Source organism: Lytechinus pictus, chromosome 1 (assembly GCF_037042905.1).
Source record: "Lytechinus pictus isolate F3 Inbred chromosome 1, Lp3.0, whole genome shotgun sequence".
Taxonomy (NCBI): domain Eukaryota; kingdom Metazoa; phylum Echinodermata; class Echinoidea; order Temnopleuroida; family Toxopneustidae; genus Lytechinus; species Lytechinus pictus.
Window position 1 is genome coordinate 9,598,084 of NC_087245.1, and position 19,004 is coordinate 9,617,087.

Below are 19,004 nucleotides of genomic sequence, written 5' to 3' on the forward strand. Positions count from 1 at the left end.
TGCAAAAAAGTGGTAAAAATGGCAAAAATGTGTTTTTATACCCTCGCAAATATGTAAGCATGTAGTTTTCCTAGCGAAATATATACCCTTTTTTCATTATTTTATTGTTATGACACCCTCATTACATTATGTACGTAACATGCCCTATCTTTAAAAAGATATATTTTTACGTGTTTTGTTTGGTCATGCATGTTATCCACTCGTCAATGGAAGTGCCCCCCCCCCCCCTGGGAAGTGGTCATGCACGACAGAGAGAGACTCGAGTCCCAAGACTCCCAACTTATTTTTTTAATTATTTACATACATGCAGACCCTAGTCTAGTTCAAACTTTTATTAGATGTACACTTGCAAGTCCAGTAAATGTTTTCATCCCAGGATAGCTTAGAAGCTGCTGAAAGGGATTACACTTCAAGGTTCGAGGTAGCGGTGGGGGGGGGGGGGGTGCATTGGATGCGTAATTGTTTTCTCAATATTTATCTAATATATTTATTCACTTTTATTTTGTTAAAAACCATTAATACATTTAATTTGTCTTTTACGGTAATCCCTGTTTGTATTGATCAGTCTGTAGACTTTTAACTAGGAAGTTTGCAATGAACTCAAATGAAATTGAAAATGAATGAATAAATATGTGAATGGCCCTCCTGAATAGCGATATTTGCCAATAATTTGGCATGTCTGACTTCTAATGCCCAACCAGGATTGAATGAAATTGAATATTGCTTGTAAACTGTTTTACTTGTCTGGAGTCAGGACTCACAACACACCTTCATCTGCGCGCAGTACTGCATATAACGATGTGCTCAAAACTGTGATTTGCTTGATCTAAAAGATTAGCTGGCAAAGGTCTGTACATGTATACTTTGTGCAATGTTTGCAAACCAAATTACCGTCATGTATTTTAATAGGCAGGAATAACCATCATTTCTAGGGATACATTTAAGCATTTCTTACATTTTACTATCAATAGTGAGTGGAGCCAACGTAGTTCAGCAGAACAAAGACTGTACAGAGACTGAAGCTGTTGGTCTAGTATTTTAATTACTCAATCTGTTTGATATTTCACTTACATTTGACTTTTGCAACTGTTCATTTTCTTATTTTCTTGCTGTTTTAGCATCCCAAAGTTTGCTTTTGACCATACCACATGGCTGCCTTTACCAGGCTGCAGACTATCTTGAGGATATTTGCTGGTAGGAATACTACCTATTCATCACCATGTCAACCAAGCTGCATCCTCCCTAGAGTAGCATCCTCCAGATACAACAGTACTGAAGCCAATAATCCTACATTGAGTGTACATCCACAGACCAGCTTATGTGATGAGGCTGTCGACATCAAGGCAAGTGGGTTATCACCAGGACAACTAGTCACTTTAAAAACTCAAGTCTACACAGAGAATGGAAAATATAGATTTGAATCAAAGGCTCAATACAAAGCTGATACAGAAGGAGAAGTAAGAGGTGTGTAAGTTTATTTGTGATAATCTTGCCTGAGCAATAATGTTGTTTTTTTCTCACTGGCTATTTTTCTTCTTAAAAATAACTGAATGAGACAAGTAAATTTTCAGTAAATAGACAGTGCCACTATTGGACGGCCCCAGCTGGTGCTGGTGGGATAGGAAGAAGTTAAAATTCATTATAAGGAATGAAAAGAAAGAAGAGAAAGAAGTAGAAAAAACAGGAGGATCTGAGTAGTTGAGAAAACATTAAAACAAAACCTATATGATAAATTCATTTTTTCGAAATTCTGAAATTGCATTTTTTGTGTGAACTTTTTAAGAGTTTCATGAAAAATTGCCCTGAACAAAGCTACTCTCAAGATTTTTTTTTCAAAGATATTGGATATGCTTTTTTCATCTGACTTATTATCCTTTACATCTTAAATCCATTTCTTGTTAAAGTTCAAAAGGATCCATCACTTGGAGGAAGCTATGAGGGTGTTGAACCAATGGGCCCGATCCTGTCCTTGGAACCAATCCCAGAGATTGCTCATAAGTACCCTCGATTTGTCAAATGGGATGTTACAAAGCCTTTCAATTATACACTCCAACTTATTGAAGATGGTGAAGATCAGACGAAAGTCATTGCCTCTACATCAATGGAAAAGAATTTCTTGGCAGACTATGTTGAAAGGATACCAGTCACGATGGGAGGGGCAGAAGGGGTGTTATTCTTGCCAAAACAAAGGGGTAAGCTCTCCACTTTTTATTATCACTCTCAAAGAAAAACTGCTCATTTTAGAAGGTAACTCATGTCTATTGTCTTTTAATAGATACATTGTGTGTGGGATTTCATAAACAAAATTTTAGTCCTGAGTGGTCTTTTGACTATCCAATGAAAAAATTGAGAGGATCAGAAGAATAGAAAAACCAAATGAGATTCCTGCTTTAATACAAGGCTAAAAGTGGCTCAAAATTAAATTAAGGTGCCTTATATGGCACTTTGTATGCTTTCTATAATATATATCCTGAGCAAATATTTTCTCTGTCAATTCATATGAATGTATATTAACAAGCTTTTGTGGTGAATAATTGTTCTGGTAAATTACACCGCTGCCACCCAAATTACAGTAGTAGCAAAATGAGACTTAAGTGTGTGTGTTGCTGAATATAAAGTGAAATTTACATTCTGCCAGAGATATTGCATTTCTGCATTATATTTTTAATTGATTCTTGAATTTATTAATCTTGACTCAAAACAATTGCTGTTAAGCTGAAAACATTTAATCATTATTCTTGCTCATCAATGTTTTAATGCAGTACGTGGTCAGGAATTATACTTATACATTATTTCATGATAGTTGAGGAAACTCTAGCAATTAAAAAAATAATTGAATAATTCTTGTTATCACATGCTTTTCTTGGGAGCCATGCAGTGGAAAATCAAAAGGGCTTAATTTCACGAAATTATAGAAATGTGTTACTTTATACTACAAGAACTTTATTATGTCTGTGTCAGTTGTTCATTGTTTAATTTTTGCCTCTCTCTGAAATTAAGATACTATCCTTCAAATGTGTTTTTGGTATCATTCGTTCAAATTGTTTTCGCTCATACCATATGAGTGGTATCAAATGATGTAAGGAAGATCTGAGCATTTCTCACAATCATCTAATAAATTACTTATGATTGTGATTGTATAATATGCAGTGCTTTCCACTTTACATGCCCGAAGCGCTTTACATTAAACAAATAATGATAAAACATAAGTCATTCTGTTTTGTTTTTCTGGGATGTAGTGTACTCCCTGCTGTTAATAATTCTCTTTTTATTTCTATCATAGGATCATCTGATCCACTTCCCTTCATCATTGACATCAGAGGTCTACTCACTAATCTAGTAGTAGACCGTGCAGCTACTCTAGCTTCTCATGGGTTTGCCGTCTTTGCCTATGATTACTTTTTGCCTGTCAGACGCAAAAGTCAAGAAAAGTTTGTGTACATTGATGCTCAATCCTTCATAGTGAGTTTGTCATTACATCAAATCCCTAGTCATATTCCCCCTCAATACTGTATTGTTCTGGCATGATTATTCTTGTTACCAAGGGAACCTGTACAGAATTGTACTTATGAAACCGATTCCTTGCTCAGCAGTATTCTAGCTAGATACTTCTTATCGGTGGTCGCAATTTTATGGCAATAGAAAGTTTTTCGGCCAAGTTAGTTGTCTTAAATCCGAAAGTGAATGAACATCATGTAATACATGTAAGTATCTGACATTGGCAAAATGCTGAAAATAAAATCAAATTAAAAAAAAATTAGAATGCTTATTGTGTGCATAGAAAACAAGATTGAAAATGGAAAGTATTAACCTAAGTACTATTCTCTTTGCAAGGGGTGGTGTTTGAAACAATTTTTATTTGCAAATAGTGGCAGTCAGAAGCAGTGTTTGTCATGATGAGTGGTGGTCTGAAATATTATTTGCTGGTTGGGCCCGACCACTGCTGAATATCGTAGCTATAGCTCTGCTGCTCAGATAAGCTCCTTTCCTCCTTAAAAGATTCTTCTTGAGATCATATACCGGTAGTCAATGAATGTAATGATTACACATTTTGTCCATTCTGTCTTCATTCACATGCCTCAGAATAGTTTGACTGAAATGATATTGCAATGCAAGAAATTATCCTTTTTATTGTTATTAATGTTTTTGTTGTTGCTCTTATTTTTTATTATTAGGTAATTGTTATCATTATATGGATTGTGAGTATGGTCACTGGGTATTTACTTCCCTTTTAAATGGGATCCCCAATGAAGAAAAACATATTGATACTATGATAAAATAGAATTCTAAAAACAATAACATTAAAAAGTTGATAACTTCCAGTTATTCTTCACCCTGTCAAGTTTTCTATAAAAAAAAAATCAGTACAACATGTAAATATGGTAACCTGTCTATGTAAAGCATTTGCAGTATATCAAGGACTGTTATCATAGCATTATGAGATCTAACAATTGTATTCTTTACCAATGTGATAAAAAAGAATCATGTTGACAAAGTGACATGAATGTAAGCTTGTTACCATCCATTAGGGCTGAACTCGAAGAAAAAATATTGCATTCATGTCACTTTGGCTACTATTGTTTCCAACCAGAACTTCTAACATTCCTTGAATATTTGGACAAATTTGTATACAATGTTTCGGGCATTGTATATTTCAGGACATTGTAGACTTTGTAAAGGAACATCCACGACTGGATGAGAACAGAATAGGAATGACTAGTTCCTGCTATGGAGGAGCAATAATGCTTAATGTTGCTACTAGACTTGATTTACCAATCAAGTGCATGGTTGGTGCTGGTTTTGTTGATTTACTTTGCGTGAACGTTGGATTGAAAAACCTGGATGGGAGTCTACTTCATCCTTTCAGGTAGGTCTCATAAAAAATAAAGCCACAGATATTTGTATAATATATTTTGGGAATTATATTTCAGGACATTGTAGACTTTGTAAAGGAACATCCACGGCTAGATGAAAACAGAATAGGAATGACCAGTTCCTGTTATGGAGGTGCAATGATGCTTAATGCTGTTACTAGGTTTGATCTCCCTGTCAAGTGCATGGTTGCTGCTGGTTTCCTCGATTTTCTTTGTGTAAATGTTGGATTGAAAAACCTGGATGGGAGTCTACTTCATCCAGTAGGGTAGGTCCCATAGGAAAGAATGCCCCTCCCCCTTTCCTACTACTCATATTTGATCAATGTTCATCGAGAATTTATTAAAGTTAACATACATTTACATGTAACATTGTATTCATCGGAATATTCTACCTTTTGATATATAAAAGTGGTTTTCTCTTTGCTACATATTCAGAGTTGTGATTTTACAGGACCTCAGTTGAGAGATCATCAATCATTTGAACAAAAAGCACTTTTCCTCATTTGATAATATAGTGTCATACCAGCAATAATGTTTTAAAACTGTACATGTGATTATCATTCAATTGCAGTGACCCAAGCGAATACATTAATACATGGACAGATGAACATGGAAGGAGCTGGATGTCACTTGGAAGTAAGCTGAAGGACTCTGTTGTTCATAAAGCATTAGAATCCCCGGATGCCACTTTTTGTCTGGTAATTTAATTACTGTTGCTATGAATGTCCTTAGTTTTGTAATGGTGTGACAATGCTACTGCAGTTAAAGTAAACATCTACTGCAAACTACATGATGATTGATCAATGTACTGACCGACTTTTTGAGGAAAGTGTTATTTATATACTTCTTTTTATACGCCCGTCCTAGATGGGACGTATTATGGTATCACCACGTTCGGTGTCCGTCCATCTGTCTGTCCGTCTGTTAACTTTTCCTTGTAAATGCGATAACTTAAAGGGAAATGAAACCTTTGGAACAGGTAGGCTTCTGTCGAAACAGAAAAATCAAAGAATAAGAACAAAGAAAGTTTGAGAAAAATCGGACAAATAATGAGAAAGTTGTGAGCATTTGAATATTGCAATCACTAATGCTATGGAGATCCTCACATTAGCAATGCAATAAGTATGTGTGATGTCACATGTGAACAACTTTCCCTTTGATGGACTATAAAATACCCTCAAAATGTCTCTGTTTGCTTTTTCTTATGGTGATACAAACTCTTTATCCATGATGCATTCTTTAAACATCTGTATTACATGCCCTCCTATAGAAAGAACACATGATCTACTGATAGATGTGATAAATGAGGCAATTTAAGTGAAATATATACTTAAGTAATGGGGAGAGTTGTTCACAAGTGACATCACACATCTTTGTTGCATTGCCAATTTGAGGATCTCCATAGCATTAGTGATGGCAATATTCAAATGCTCATAACTTTCTCATTATTTGTCCGATTTTTCTCAAACTTTCGTTGATCTTCTTCTTTAATTTTTCTGTTTTCACACAAGCTATCTTGTTCCAAAGGTTTCATTCTCCTTTAAGTTTGGCTTAACCTAGACTCATATAATTTGGTGTGTATGATACTAGCATGGATCCCAGGAAGCCTATTGATTTTGAGGTCAAAGGTCAAGGTCACAGTGACATGTTTTCATCTTACCCTTCTGAAGTCTTCGCAAACGTGATAACTTCAGTTTAACTAAACCTAGGCTTATGTAATTTGGTGTGTATAATACTAGCATGGATTCCAGGAAGCCTATTGATTTTTAGGTCAAAAGGTTCAAGATCACAGTAACATGTTTTCATCTTACCCTTCTGAAGTCCTTGTTAACTTGATAACTTTAGTTGAACTTAACCTAGACTCATATAATTTGGTGTGTATGATACTAGCATAGATCCCAGCAATTCTATTGATTTTGAGGTCAGAAGGTCAAAGGCGAAGTTGCCACCTTCCACTTTTCTTGCTTGACCAATAACTCCATTTTCTGTGTTACAGGCGGGCGTTATGTGCTCACCCTTAGAGACATTCTTATTAAGAATATCAAATAATCCAATAATCTGATTGGTGAAAAGTGCGGACTTGTCTTTAAGCATTCCTGCAAAACATTGAATTTTTGACTAAAGGGACAAAAACTGGTTTAAAGCAATGGAATCACTCAAGCATGCTGACTAGTACATGTATCTAAGTTCAAAAAAGGGAAAATCACATGCCTTAGCAACATTTCTGAAGAGAGAACTGGATTGTGTTGAATTTAGCAGGATTGTTTATTGTTTTATGCATTTAATCGTTCATTTGTTAATTTTTTGAAGTAAAAGCAAGTTTATTTCAAATTGGACTTAAATTCATTGAGTTCTGCCTTATGATGCCAGCAAGTGTATTGTTTTTAAATCATGAAAAATTCTTACTATTTTTCCAATTTTACCCTGACATTGTCACAGTTGATAGATTGCTATTAAAGATTGTAGTCACTAATTGGTCAAAATTACATCATGTAATTGAGGTGCAAATCTGTCTATCACTGTTTCACAGTTTTAACTTGCTTTCAATTTCCTCTATCAAGCCCTGTTATAGAACACATAACCCCTGAGGCCTGCAGTCAACAGTGCATTGGCCATGCTTAGCCTCATGTGACCAGCAGCAGTGCTGTTCCTTAAAGTGATTTAGCCAATCAACTTAAAATTAGAATTACATTAAATGGTCCTTAAATTGGTACCAGTAACACTTGGATTTAGAGATTAATGTGATTAATAATTAGGTGTACAGTATATAACAGATATGGACTAGGCCCGTTTTGAAATTCCATTTTTGATGCACGTGTACACGTCATGTTTTTCGGTCGTGTACACGTTGTAAACACTGAGAGCGAGTTATGTTTTCAGTGTTTCCGACATTTCGACAGGACCCGCATCAACATGTCAATGTTACATAAAAAGGGGTCTATATAGCCCTAGTCACGGTTTTAAAGCTTACCTGAGAAGTTAGAAGTATCAATCCACAAAAATTGATGCAATTAAAAAGTTTACTCAGCTTAGCAGCGCATTAAATTAATAAAGAATGCAAAAGAAAATCAGTGCACGGCCCTAGCTAGCGCCGACATTCGTTGGATGCGCATTTTGCATACTGTACCGTATATGCATGCACAGATCGCTGCAGAATTAAGTGTAACTGAAGTTATCGATTGATTTTCATTATTTTATTGCCAATTTGAGGAGCGTTTGTTCGTAGGCTTGTAGCACATGTGTACGAGCGTATAACACGTAACTGTAGCAATGATCGCTGTCGCAATTGGTGATGCTCCAGGGACTCTGTTTTATAATTATAAGGGGAGCAATAAAAAGCTCTCCTAGAACTTTTAAGGAGAGCGGTAGAGGAGCACTTCAAAAAGCTCTTCTTCAACATACAAGGGGAGCTTTTTGCCCAATTAACAAAATGGATGGAGGAAATGTATGTACTATAAAATTACAATCAACAACCAAAGGAAGTATTTATAATTGTTTTACAATGTATTGTACTTAGATTGTGTGTTGTAAAACCTGTTTTAGTTAGGTTTTGACTTTGGCTAAAAGTTAAGTCACTGACAATTTTTTTTTTTTTTCGGGGGCTCCATTTTAATTTTTTGGTCAAATTTCGGGGGCTCTTTTTAAATGCTACTTTTTTGTATTTTGAGGAATACCTGTTCACTTATTAAGGAATTATTACTTTTTGTTTAATATTGTATGATTTTTAAAGTTATTTATCATGTTTAGAATCTTGGATGTGGGTGTGTGTGGATGGGTGGGTGTGTGCGTGTGTGTGTGACTGTGAGTTGGACTTGGATATAAATGAATTCAATACCGGTATCTAATTTCTACTCCATTTATTCCAGTACAATACCCTAGTCAGCCATGTACATGTAATAAAGGCCCACTTACCCTAACTTTTCCTGAAGTTCTTTGAAAACGCAGATCTCCATGAAAATTTAATTTCTCTATGGGGGAGTCTAAATTTGGTGAGAATGTATTCATTAAGAACTTAAATATACATGACAATGAAGAAATCATCAAACTTTATTGGCAGTTTTGAATAATATTCCTGAAATGTAAACTCTGTCTGAAACAGAAAATCACCATCATTGAGGCCTTTACTGAGCGAATTGTCCCCCAGAGCTCTGGCAGAGAGACAGAGCTCCAACTGGCTAGCTAGTAAAAGCGCCAATGCGTGAGCCTGCCGCCGTCCTTGTAAAAAAGATGGAGCTTTGTTTGATGATTTATTGTCTGATATAATACCTCATCCCCTAGAAAAAGATAACAAATGATTTTTTAGTTATAATTGATAAATTAGATAACTTATTTTGGAAGTTAATAAGCCGTTTTGAAAAGCAAAGCCGAATGACAACTCACCAATGCTAGGTCACTAGACTCTGGGATTTATTTCCTGTGTAATTCAAATTATTTTATCACAGAATTGTGATATCTGTAGGGGAAACATGTGCATTCGAAATGGCACACGGTGGTAGTCATAATGGACCCCTATACATGCAACTCTTTCCCGACCGTACGCGTTGCGTTGATTTTTTTTCCATACCTGGTACCATGTGTATGGAAATACGTGGTACAGAAAAAATAACGCAACTTCGGAATTTGAAACTGCGCTACTCGCTACTTTTAAGGCTTATTCGTGATTTTGAGTGTGGATTTTGGATGGTTTTTAAATGGTAAGCGGAGCTCGAGCATATGGCACTAGTGGGCCGTTGAGTTGTTATCACTCGGCAATAATTTCAGGGGCGACATTCAGATTTTATGTCGCCCCCGAAAGCATGATTTTGGGTGATTTCGAGGGCGACTTTAGGCATTTTCGCGCAGGTCAGCTATCGCGAGGAGCTGGAGCGCTATTAATCGCGCTACCAAAAATGGATTAAGGCGCGCATGTAGCGCGCGATCGCTCTCGCGCGCCTTAAAATCGAGTCCCTGATGCTCAAATTGGCTCTGAGTGTGATTGAGCAACGCTTTCGAGCTTTCGAGACCGGAGCAGACCCATTTCGTGGTACAAAACTTGAGTCTCCAGAATGAATGTGGATTAAATGGGCGATTTTGGAAGTAAACTCACTCTAGGTTAATTGAAATATATTGACATATTAGTGATTAAAACATGTGCAGTTTCTGAGAACTAAGAATTAATGTGAGGCTGTGAGCTTGTTCACTGACTTTACAGTCCCATGCAAGCTTTATGCAGATGCTACCGTGTACACGGTGATGGAATTTAGTACACGTGCACTGACTTGACCGTGCGTGTACACGTGTACCCGAAACGGGACTAATATGGACTGGTCTGTATTCGGATGATGATGGATGCCATCACTCCCTTGAGCTTGGTGCTTTTAGCTCTTTACACTATAATCCAGTTGTGACTTATTAGTAATTGTGTGGTGGGGGTCATAGATATTCTGATGCAAATAACCAAATAGCTGCGCTGTGTCTTTTGCCAAGAAACCTGCTATAGAGATGCTGAGTGGCTTGCTTTCCTACATTCCCCAATCATCTACTAATATGATAGAATTTGAGGATGAGCAATGAAAAGACACTTGCGAATTCCTATTTGGAAAGATATGGATCTGACATTTGGTAACGTGCATAAATCCATTTTTGTTTTCTTTCCAACAGGAGGAAAATGTAAATTGTCCCTTGCTATTGTTTTTACATGAAGACGATCAGCACATCCCATCTCAAGCAGCAACCAAACATGTAAGAGTCTTTTATCTACTCTGACGTACTAGTCCAGCGCTTTTCATCCTATGGGCCACGAGAAGCTCCAGAGGGAGAAAAATAGCTGAAAAACTGTAGTATATTTCACAGACCTGTCCGAACATATTATGTCCGATCAGTCTACGTGGGTGAAACAAAACTAAAGCTAGGGTTACACCAAACACAAATTCTCCTGAATAATTTCTGACCGGATCAGAGGTGAATCGGTCCCGAATCAGAGCACAATTGCCAATAATTGACTTCCAAGAATTGCCCAAATGCCTCCTGGAACATGCAGAATCCAACCAAATTCTTTCCCAATACATCTCGAATTTGGCCTGAATGAGATTTGTCATGGTCACATTCTGGGTATTTTGAAGGGTATTCGGCTGGCATTCGAGGAGGGAGAACAGAAACCTCCTGAATCCTCCCGATTTGATTCGGGAGCTCCTGAATCAGACACGAATAGGTTTCGAATCCACCAAATCCATCCGACTTCGGCCAAATTTGGCTCAATTCGGTCTGAATTTATTCAGGAGAATTCCGTTTTGGTGTAACCCTGGCTTTAATCACGCATGCACATGCACACTATGGTGGTTTCAATCTAACTTTGATGTGAACCTCATGTGCATGCATGTAGTTTAGTTACTTATCGCCCTTTGGGAATGCAGATTAGTTCTCAAACTGTTTGGCCCAAATTCACAAAGGTGGTTTCAAAAACTATTGGTTGAACCTGTGGTTTATGCAGATTTCCTGCATAAATCACGCTTGAATACCTTGTATATTAGAAATGTTCAATGCTGATGCGCGCTTTGTCACAGTGCGCCGAATTGACACCTGTTGCCATGGTTAATTACGCTATTTTATTCATGAGTCCACTGTTTTGAATTAAGGAGTCCACTCTTCAAACAGTGAACTCATGAATAAAATAACGTATTTAACCATGACAACAGGCGTCAATTTGGCGCACTGTGACAAAAGCGCGCATCAGCATTGGACATTTTTAATATATGCGGCATGTAAGTGTAATTTATAAAGGAGATCTGTGTAAACCATGGGTTCAACCGATGGTTTTTAAAACCACCTTTGTGAATTCGGCCTTTGTTTCCAATGAGCTATGTATTGAAATTTCACGAAACATTTTTTCATCAAAATTGACGTTTTCTTAAAATTTTGGTAGGTGGGACTCGAAAAAAATCTGAGAGTCAAAGTGGTCCTTGAGTCAAGAAAGGTTGAGAAGTGCTGTACTAGTCATTCACCTTGAGTAATTAAGAATTATTGGATTTAAACCTTAACACAAAATGAATTTGGATAAGAAGGTAAATAATGAAGGTTTTGTCATAGTAATAGCTTAAAGGGGTATTCCAGGCTGAAAATAATATGATTTGAACAGATAAAGAAATACCAGACAATCCAAATACTGAAAAATTGATCAAAATCAGACAAGGAATAACAAAAGTTATAGCATTTTAAATATTTGCATTATTTCAATAGAACATTTCTATACATGTCTTCATGAACATTCATTGAGGAAACTGATGATGTTATCCCATCTTGCTCTTTTAATTGTGTGGTAATATCATATTGGAGGATTTTATTAGTACTGTGCATGTTGAAACAAGAATGTACTTAAAGGTCAAGTCCACCCCAGAAAAATGTTGATTTGAATAAATAGAGAAAAATCAAACTAGCATAACACTGAAAATTTCATCAAAATCGGATGTAAAATAAGAAAGTTATGACATTTTAAAGTTTCGCTTATTTTTCACAAAACAGTAATATGTACAACTCAGTATCATGCGAATGAGTCAGAAGATGATGTCCATCACTCACTATTTCTTTTGATTTTTATTGTTTGAATTATACAATATTTCATTTTTTACAGATTTGACAATAAGGACCAAGTTGACTAAATCATATAGTATTAAACAATGCTAATTCCACATGTTCAGGGAGGAATTAATCGTTGTTTCCCTTGACACTGAGGAGAAAATTAGAATATTTCATATTTCATATAATAAAATACAAAAGAAATAGTGAGTGGATGACATCATCAGTCTCCTCATTTGCATACCGACCTGGATGTGCATATAACTGTTTTGTAAAATTAAGCGAACTTTAAAATGTCATAGCTTTCTTATTTTACATCCGATTTTGATGAAATTTTCAGTGTTATTCGTATTGGATTTTTCTCTTTTTATTCAAATCAACTTTCTGTCGGGGTGGACTTGTCCTTTAAAAAAAGACATGATACCAATATATATATATATATATAATGTGATGACAAGTTTACTTGTACCAAACGCTCTTGAGGTGTGAGTATGAAACATATTGTGATGAGGCCAACTCAAAAGATGACGCAGGACACCATTTTAGCTTTAGTCTTTAATAATAAGACTTCGTCAGAAGCGTCTGTAATTACAGACTATTATGGTCAGGATGCCTACCGTATTATCCTGACCATAATAGTCTGTAATTACAGACGCCTCTGACAAAGTCTTACAAAAGACGAAAGCTAAAGCTAAAATGGTGTCCTGCATCATCTTTTGAGTTGGCCTCATCACAATATATATATATATATATATATATATATATATGCATATATATATATGCATAAAAACTACCTAAAGGAGACAAGGAAAATTATTGTTATATGGGTAAGTAGATGCTCTAAAATGATATTAAGATATTTCTGACAGGTGAATTGTAGATATTGTCACTTTATTCGGTGATTTGAAAAGTCAATCATTATTTGGGTGATGTAGGATATATTTTATTATCATCTATATACAGTGTTTTGTCATAGTAATAGCTTAAAGGGGTATTCCAGGCTGAAAATAATATGATTTGAACAGATAAAGAAATACCAGACAATCCAAATACTGAAAAATTGATCAAAATCAGACAAGGAATAACAAAAGTTATAGCATTTTAAATATTTGCATTATTTCAATAGAACATTTCTATACATGTCTTCATGAACATTCATTGAGGAAACTGATGATGTTATCACATCTTGCTCTTTTAATTGTATTTTATTACATAAATTATGTTTATTAAAATTTTTTCTCCAAGAGCTAAAAAAAAATTGATCGAAAATTGAGTTGATGCATTAGATATTCATTGCTTCAACTTATTTCAATTTAAGGGCAACATGTTATCCACAAATGTATGTAAAAATGAAGTAATTATGATTTCATGTAATAATATACAAAATGGGAAAGTGGGAATGTGACACCATCAACCCGCCTAATGAATATTCATGATGATGTGCATATAACTTTTCACAAAATATTGCTAAACTTGAAATTCAATATTCAATAACTTTGTAATTTTTTTTCATATTTTGATGAAATTTTCAGCATTTATTTGCTTTTTTTATCTAGATATATATTTATTATCAGCCTGGAGTACCCCTTTTAAATCAAAGTTTGATTACATTTGTACAATATTGATGGCAGATGAATTCCTAATGACTTGCAAATCAATGTTCTGCTATTACATATGATTTTAAAAAATGAATTACTTATCTCAGTTTTATTTTTCATTTTGAGAGCTGTACATGATTTTTTTTCAAATTTCCATTGTTGGACAAGATGAAACAGCAACAAATAAGTGGGATTATAATAAAGCTGGTGTCATTTTCTTCCCAGTTATTTTGTCCTAATTCACACTTCATTTATGTTCCGAAATTTATAACATACTCAAATAATTCCAGTTTCTACAATAAAGAGGAATGTCTTTGAAACCTTTCTGTCTTTGCAGCTACGTGATCGCTTGAAGAGAGCTGGCAAGGGTCATTTGTTGGAGTTTGTGACCCTACCTGGAACAGGTCATTTTTTGGAGGTCCCTTATCAACCTATCAACCTGGTTTCAAGTCTCTATGACCCAACTGTACTCCAAACTCCTAAATGTAAGTATATGATTTCTTTCATTTTTCTGTGGCATGGACCTGGCCACTGAGGATTGTGTATTGTCACTGGGGTTGCTGTGACAATACTCAACACCCCCAGTAACAATAGAATAATCCTCCATGGACAGAGCCCTGCTCTGTTGGTGAGATTTGTTTGCTCGAAGGAAAGGAGGCAAATAAAATGTAATGAGAAAAATCTTTAAATCCCTCTGATGTTAACACAAATTCAAGTTTTATTTTTTCATTAGTTCTCAAGACAAATAGCAATAAATAGCATTTGTGTGAAATCGGAAATGTTTGCTGCGTGGGCAATGTCATAGGCTTCATTGATTTGTTCAATACTGGCACATCCTCTTGCATTGGAAATGACATCAAATTTTCCTTATTTTTTTTCTTATCATATTTTATGCATAGTTGCTAGCATTCAGTGTTAAAAGCTACTGCAAAAGAATATCGTTTAACCCTAAAAGGACTGGGGGGGGGGGGCCCGATTACAATAAATCCGCCGCACGGAATTTTTCAACCGTGCCGCTCGCTTACTTTTTACTTTCAAATCTCGCACAACTTTTGAGACAGAATTTGCAATGCCCGGTTACGGGGTTACGAAATTCTGCAACATTATGTAATTGCATGTCAGACTCAAAACTGCTCAAAAACGTTAATTTATGTACAAATCCAATGCAAATTGTGTATTTAGCCAAAATTCAAAAACGTATCATTATTTCTACTTCTACTGATTAAACTTAAACCCCCCGGCTGTTAGATTGGTCCAAATAACCCGGCTCTTTTAGGGTTAAAATGTACCGCACATATGCCTTGTTGTTTCTTCAGGGGGGTATAGCATAAAGTCGAGCTGTGACTTTGGACGACTAGTTATAAATATCTTGACGCAGATAAATCATGAGCCAGTTACTAGACGAGTTGCTGTTTGACCAACCAACTGTTCAATCTGAATTTAATAAAGAAATCAAACATAAACGTACCAATACCCAATGAATGTAAACATCACCGATGTCAGTATTACATGAAACAAATTTCTTGCAAGATGTAATTAAATGTATAAATCCTTATCTTTGATCTGTTTTTTAAGCTCATTTTAATTATCAAGGAATCTGCATAAATTTTCTGAACTGTTCATAAAAACAGCAATCAACAAAACAAATTATTGTAGGGCTCTAATTCTCCCACACACAATCAATGTCACTATTTACATCTAACTAATTACATGTATATAGAGAAAGATAGCATGAAGTTTTCAACAATTATTGTTTAGCCTATCAATAAAAAATCATAGATCTACATCAGCTTTATCTTTCATTTAGTGTACCAAACACTCCCTTCAGCACTTTCAGTGTAAATATAGTAATTAAAACACCTTTGCATTAAACACAGAACTAATTCTTAACCTAAATTTCTCATTTCTATTTGTTTACTTTGTATTTACGCCTCAAATTTGACCTGACATATGCCTGACTAGTTTGGGTTTCTATGACCCTTTCTCCAATAATATCAAACCCGTCCATAAAGTACTCAAACCCAAAACTATGTGTAATTCCTTAAATTCCTCATCATTCTTTCAATATGATAACACAACATGTATCCCTAATATTGACTTTCTTTTCACAGAATCCCACTGACCCTTCAAACTTTGAAAAATCACATCAATTCACACATCCGCACAGCTATCGAAGTTTTACATTTCATTACGTTACACTGCGTAAGCCCGAAAAGCAAAGCAAAATCTGCGCTGAGAGGAATCCAATCTATAAAATCGTACATGCACTTGCTAAGCTATTTGGTTCATATTATTCTTTGAACATTAAATAATATATGACATAAAGCATAAATACTCACGACATTGGCTTTTCAAAAAATCTAACAAAACATCTCAATGACACAGCTATAAATCTACCGATTCACAACATATTTGTTTCCCTACGAAGTCGCCCTCTGTTGGCCAACTTGTTGCAAGGCAAATCCGATACTTTGCTTATGACGTCACCTAAACTTTCCTAACGGGGAGGGGGGTTATTTCTTTTCTAGGTATTTTATTTTTCCATTTGACCCTTACTCTCTTTCCTCAACTTTATCATTGGAAAGGTACAAGTTTTTATTTTAAGCCACTTTAATCCAATTTAATTGGGTAAGAGGAAATATATAATATTGAATGTTATTTTACTAAAAAATTTCATGAACTAATGCCCTGTCATTAATTAGGACTTTGTAGAAGGTCACCCACTCTTGCCTTTGAAAAAAGAACAGCTTTTATGTTTAATGAGATATTGATTTCTTTCCTTTGTCTAACCTTAAATTTTCACAGTACACTTTACGTTTTACGGTGGCACTGACACTAAGCAGGGAGTCAAGGATCAAGTCTATGCCTGGGGGAAAATTGTGAATTTCTTCCGGAAACATCTTGATGTCAAAGAAATGTATCGCAGTGATTGGATCTCATCCTGAACTATCTTTTCATTCCACTAGTGAGGCGGGAAATAGATAAACTGATCTTTGGAGTGATAACTGTCACTTGGATTAAATGCCAAGCAGTGCCTATTCCATGTTTATACACTGTACATGTATCTGTGTGTGGTAATATCATATTGGAGGATTTTATTAGTACTGTGCATGTTGAAACAAGAATGTACTTAAAAAAAGACATGATACCAATTTATATATATATATATATAATGTGATGACAAGTTTACTTGTACCAAACGCTCTTGAGGTGTGAGTATGAAACATATTGTGATGAGGCCAACTCAAAAGATGACGCAGGACACCATTTTAGCTTTAGCTTTCGTCTTTAATAAGACTTCGTCAAAAGCGTCTGTAATTACAGACTATTTTGGTCAGGATGCCTACCGTATTATCCTGACCATAATAGTCTGTAATTACAGACGCTTCTGACGAAGTCTTACAAAAGACGAAAGCTAAAGCTAAAATGGTGTCCTGCATCATCTTTTGAGTTGGCCTCATCACAATATATATATATATATATATATGCATAAAAACTACCTAAAGGAGACAAGGAAAATTATTGTTATATGGGTAAGTAGATGCTCTAAAATGATATTAAGCTATTTCTGACAGGTGAATTGTAGATATTGTCACTTTATTCGGTGATTTGAAAAGTCAATCATTATTTGGGTGATGTAGGATATATTTTATTATCATCTATATACAGTGTTTTAGGGATACATTAAAAATGTGTATTTTGGTCTGCATCAATTGCCTGTGCACTTTCAGAGCGTATTCTTAAAAAGGACCGAAATCCGACAAATATCCTGTACAAAATTTGACTTTGAATATGAGACTTTATTCAACAGTCTAATGCGCACGTGTGAGTGCGTGAAATATACAATACGTAGAACAATGAAAGCAATGTGATGCGCAGCATAGAGCACAATTACGCTCGAAGACGTCATAATGAACTACATGCAAGTCGCATGTCAACCACCAAATTTGATCCTATGAAGTGATGATGCCATAATGTGATAAGTGATATGACTTGTTCAATCAAATTTCTCCCTCTTTTTTTTTTAGGGGGGGGGATGGAGTGGGATAGATGATAATAATTATATTGGATGGCTTTATTTCATGGAATACCAGAAATATTCCACTCTTAAACTCTTGGAATATTCCAAGAGTTGAGTGGAATATTTCTGGTATTCCATTCTGAGCCACCCAATATGCTATAAGTATCAAAGTCACATCCTTCAATCTTCATTAGTTTTGCCACATTCTGAATTTTCTCACTGGCTTCTCTGATCCTCCATTGGATAGGAAAATAAAGGACAAGATGCTGGGCTCTAGTAAAGTTGTGATAATAGTGTGGTGTGATTAATCTTAAGATGATCATCATCTTCAGCATATAGTTTCAAGTTACTGAATTCATGTTAATGTTAATTTGATAAGAGGTATGGATTTATATTGGTCTGTAAATATGATATGAAATCATGAATTATTTCTGTGACAGGAAGTATCTACTAAATATCAATGTCAATGTACAAAATTGTATGCAGCTTATAATTATACCCCCGCCAAACGAAGTTTGAAGGGGTACATGTATATAGGAATCAGCATATAGTCGGTCCGTTGCAAATCTTGCGCATCGAACTACTTCGATTCTCATGAAACTTGGAACACATATTGGTGTTGGGGTGAAGATGTGCAAGATGCACTTTTCGCATGTGTCAGCAATTGTGTGGCCATGTTAACGGTATATTTTGGAAAAAGTAAGGTACAAGTCTTGCAGTTCAAATGACTTCCTAAATTTTTAACCAATTCTCATGAAATTTGTTATACATATTGATATTGATGTAAAGATGTACAACATACTAGTAGTACATGTATAGGCCCTAAATTAGGTAAGAATCTATCGGTTTGAACTACTTGATTAGTTTTCAACCAATTCTCATGAAAATTGGCTCACACATTGGTCTTGAGGTTAAGATGCACAGGACATATTTTTGCATGTGTCGGAAATCGTGTTGCCA

General features: G+C 35.4%; 1 protein-coding gene across 2 annotated transcripts; it reads left to right on the forward strand.

The window, feature by feature from the left end:
• Positions 1 to 1,021: 1,021 nt before the first annotated feature.
• Positions 1,022 to 17,139, forward strand: LOC129254902 (acyl-coenzyme A amino acid N-acyltransferase 1-like). Of its 2 annotated transcripts, none has more exons than XM_064095419.1 (8): positions 1,022 to 1,464; positions 1,905 to 2,192; positions 3,284 to 3,462; positions 4,659 to 4,867; positions 5,446 to 5,572; positions 10,515 to 10,595; positions 14,361 to 14,508; positions 16,829 to 17,139. In XM_064095419.1, exons 1-8 carry the CDS (start codon positions 1,149 to 1,151, stop codon positions 16,966 to 16,968), a joined length of 1,488 nt encoding a protein of 495 aa, XP_063951489.1. In that variant the 5' UTR covers positions 1,022 to 1,148; the 3' UTR covers positions 16,969 to 17,139. The 2 variants fall into 2 exon arrangements, with proteins under 2 accessions (XP_063951489.1, XP_063951482.1); XM_064095412.1 differs by lacking the exon at positions 4,659 to 4,867 and adding an exon at positions 4,932 to 5,140.
• The last annotated feature ends 1,865 nt before the right edge of the window (positions 17,140 to 19,004 follow it).

Coding starts and splice junctions, on each gene's coding strand:
- LOC129254902 (XM_064095419.1), top strand. CDS start 1,149: ATGGCTGCCTTTACCAGGCTGCAGACTATCTTGAGGATATTTGCTGGT. Junction 10,596..14,360: donor CTCAAGCAGCAACCAAACAT/GTAAGAGTCTTT, acceptor CTGTCTTTGCAG/CTACGTGATCGCTTGAAGAG. Junction 14,509..16,828: donor TGTACTCCAAACTCCTAAAT/GTAAGTATATGA, acceptor AAATTTTCACAG/TACACTTTACGTTTTACGGT.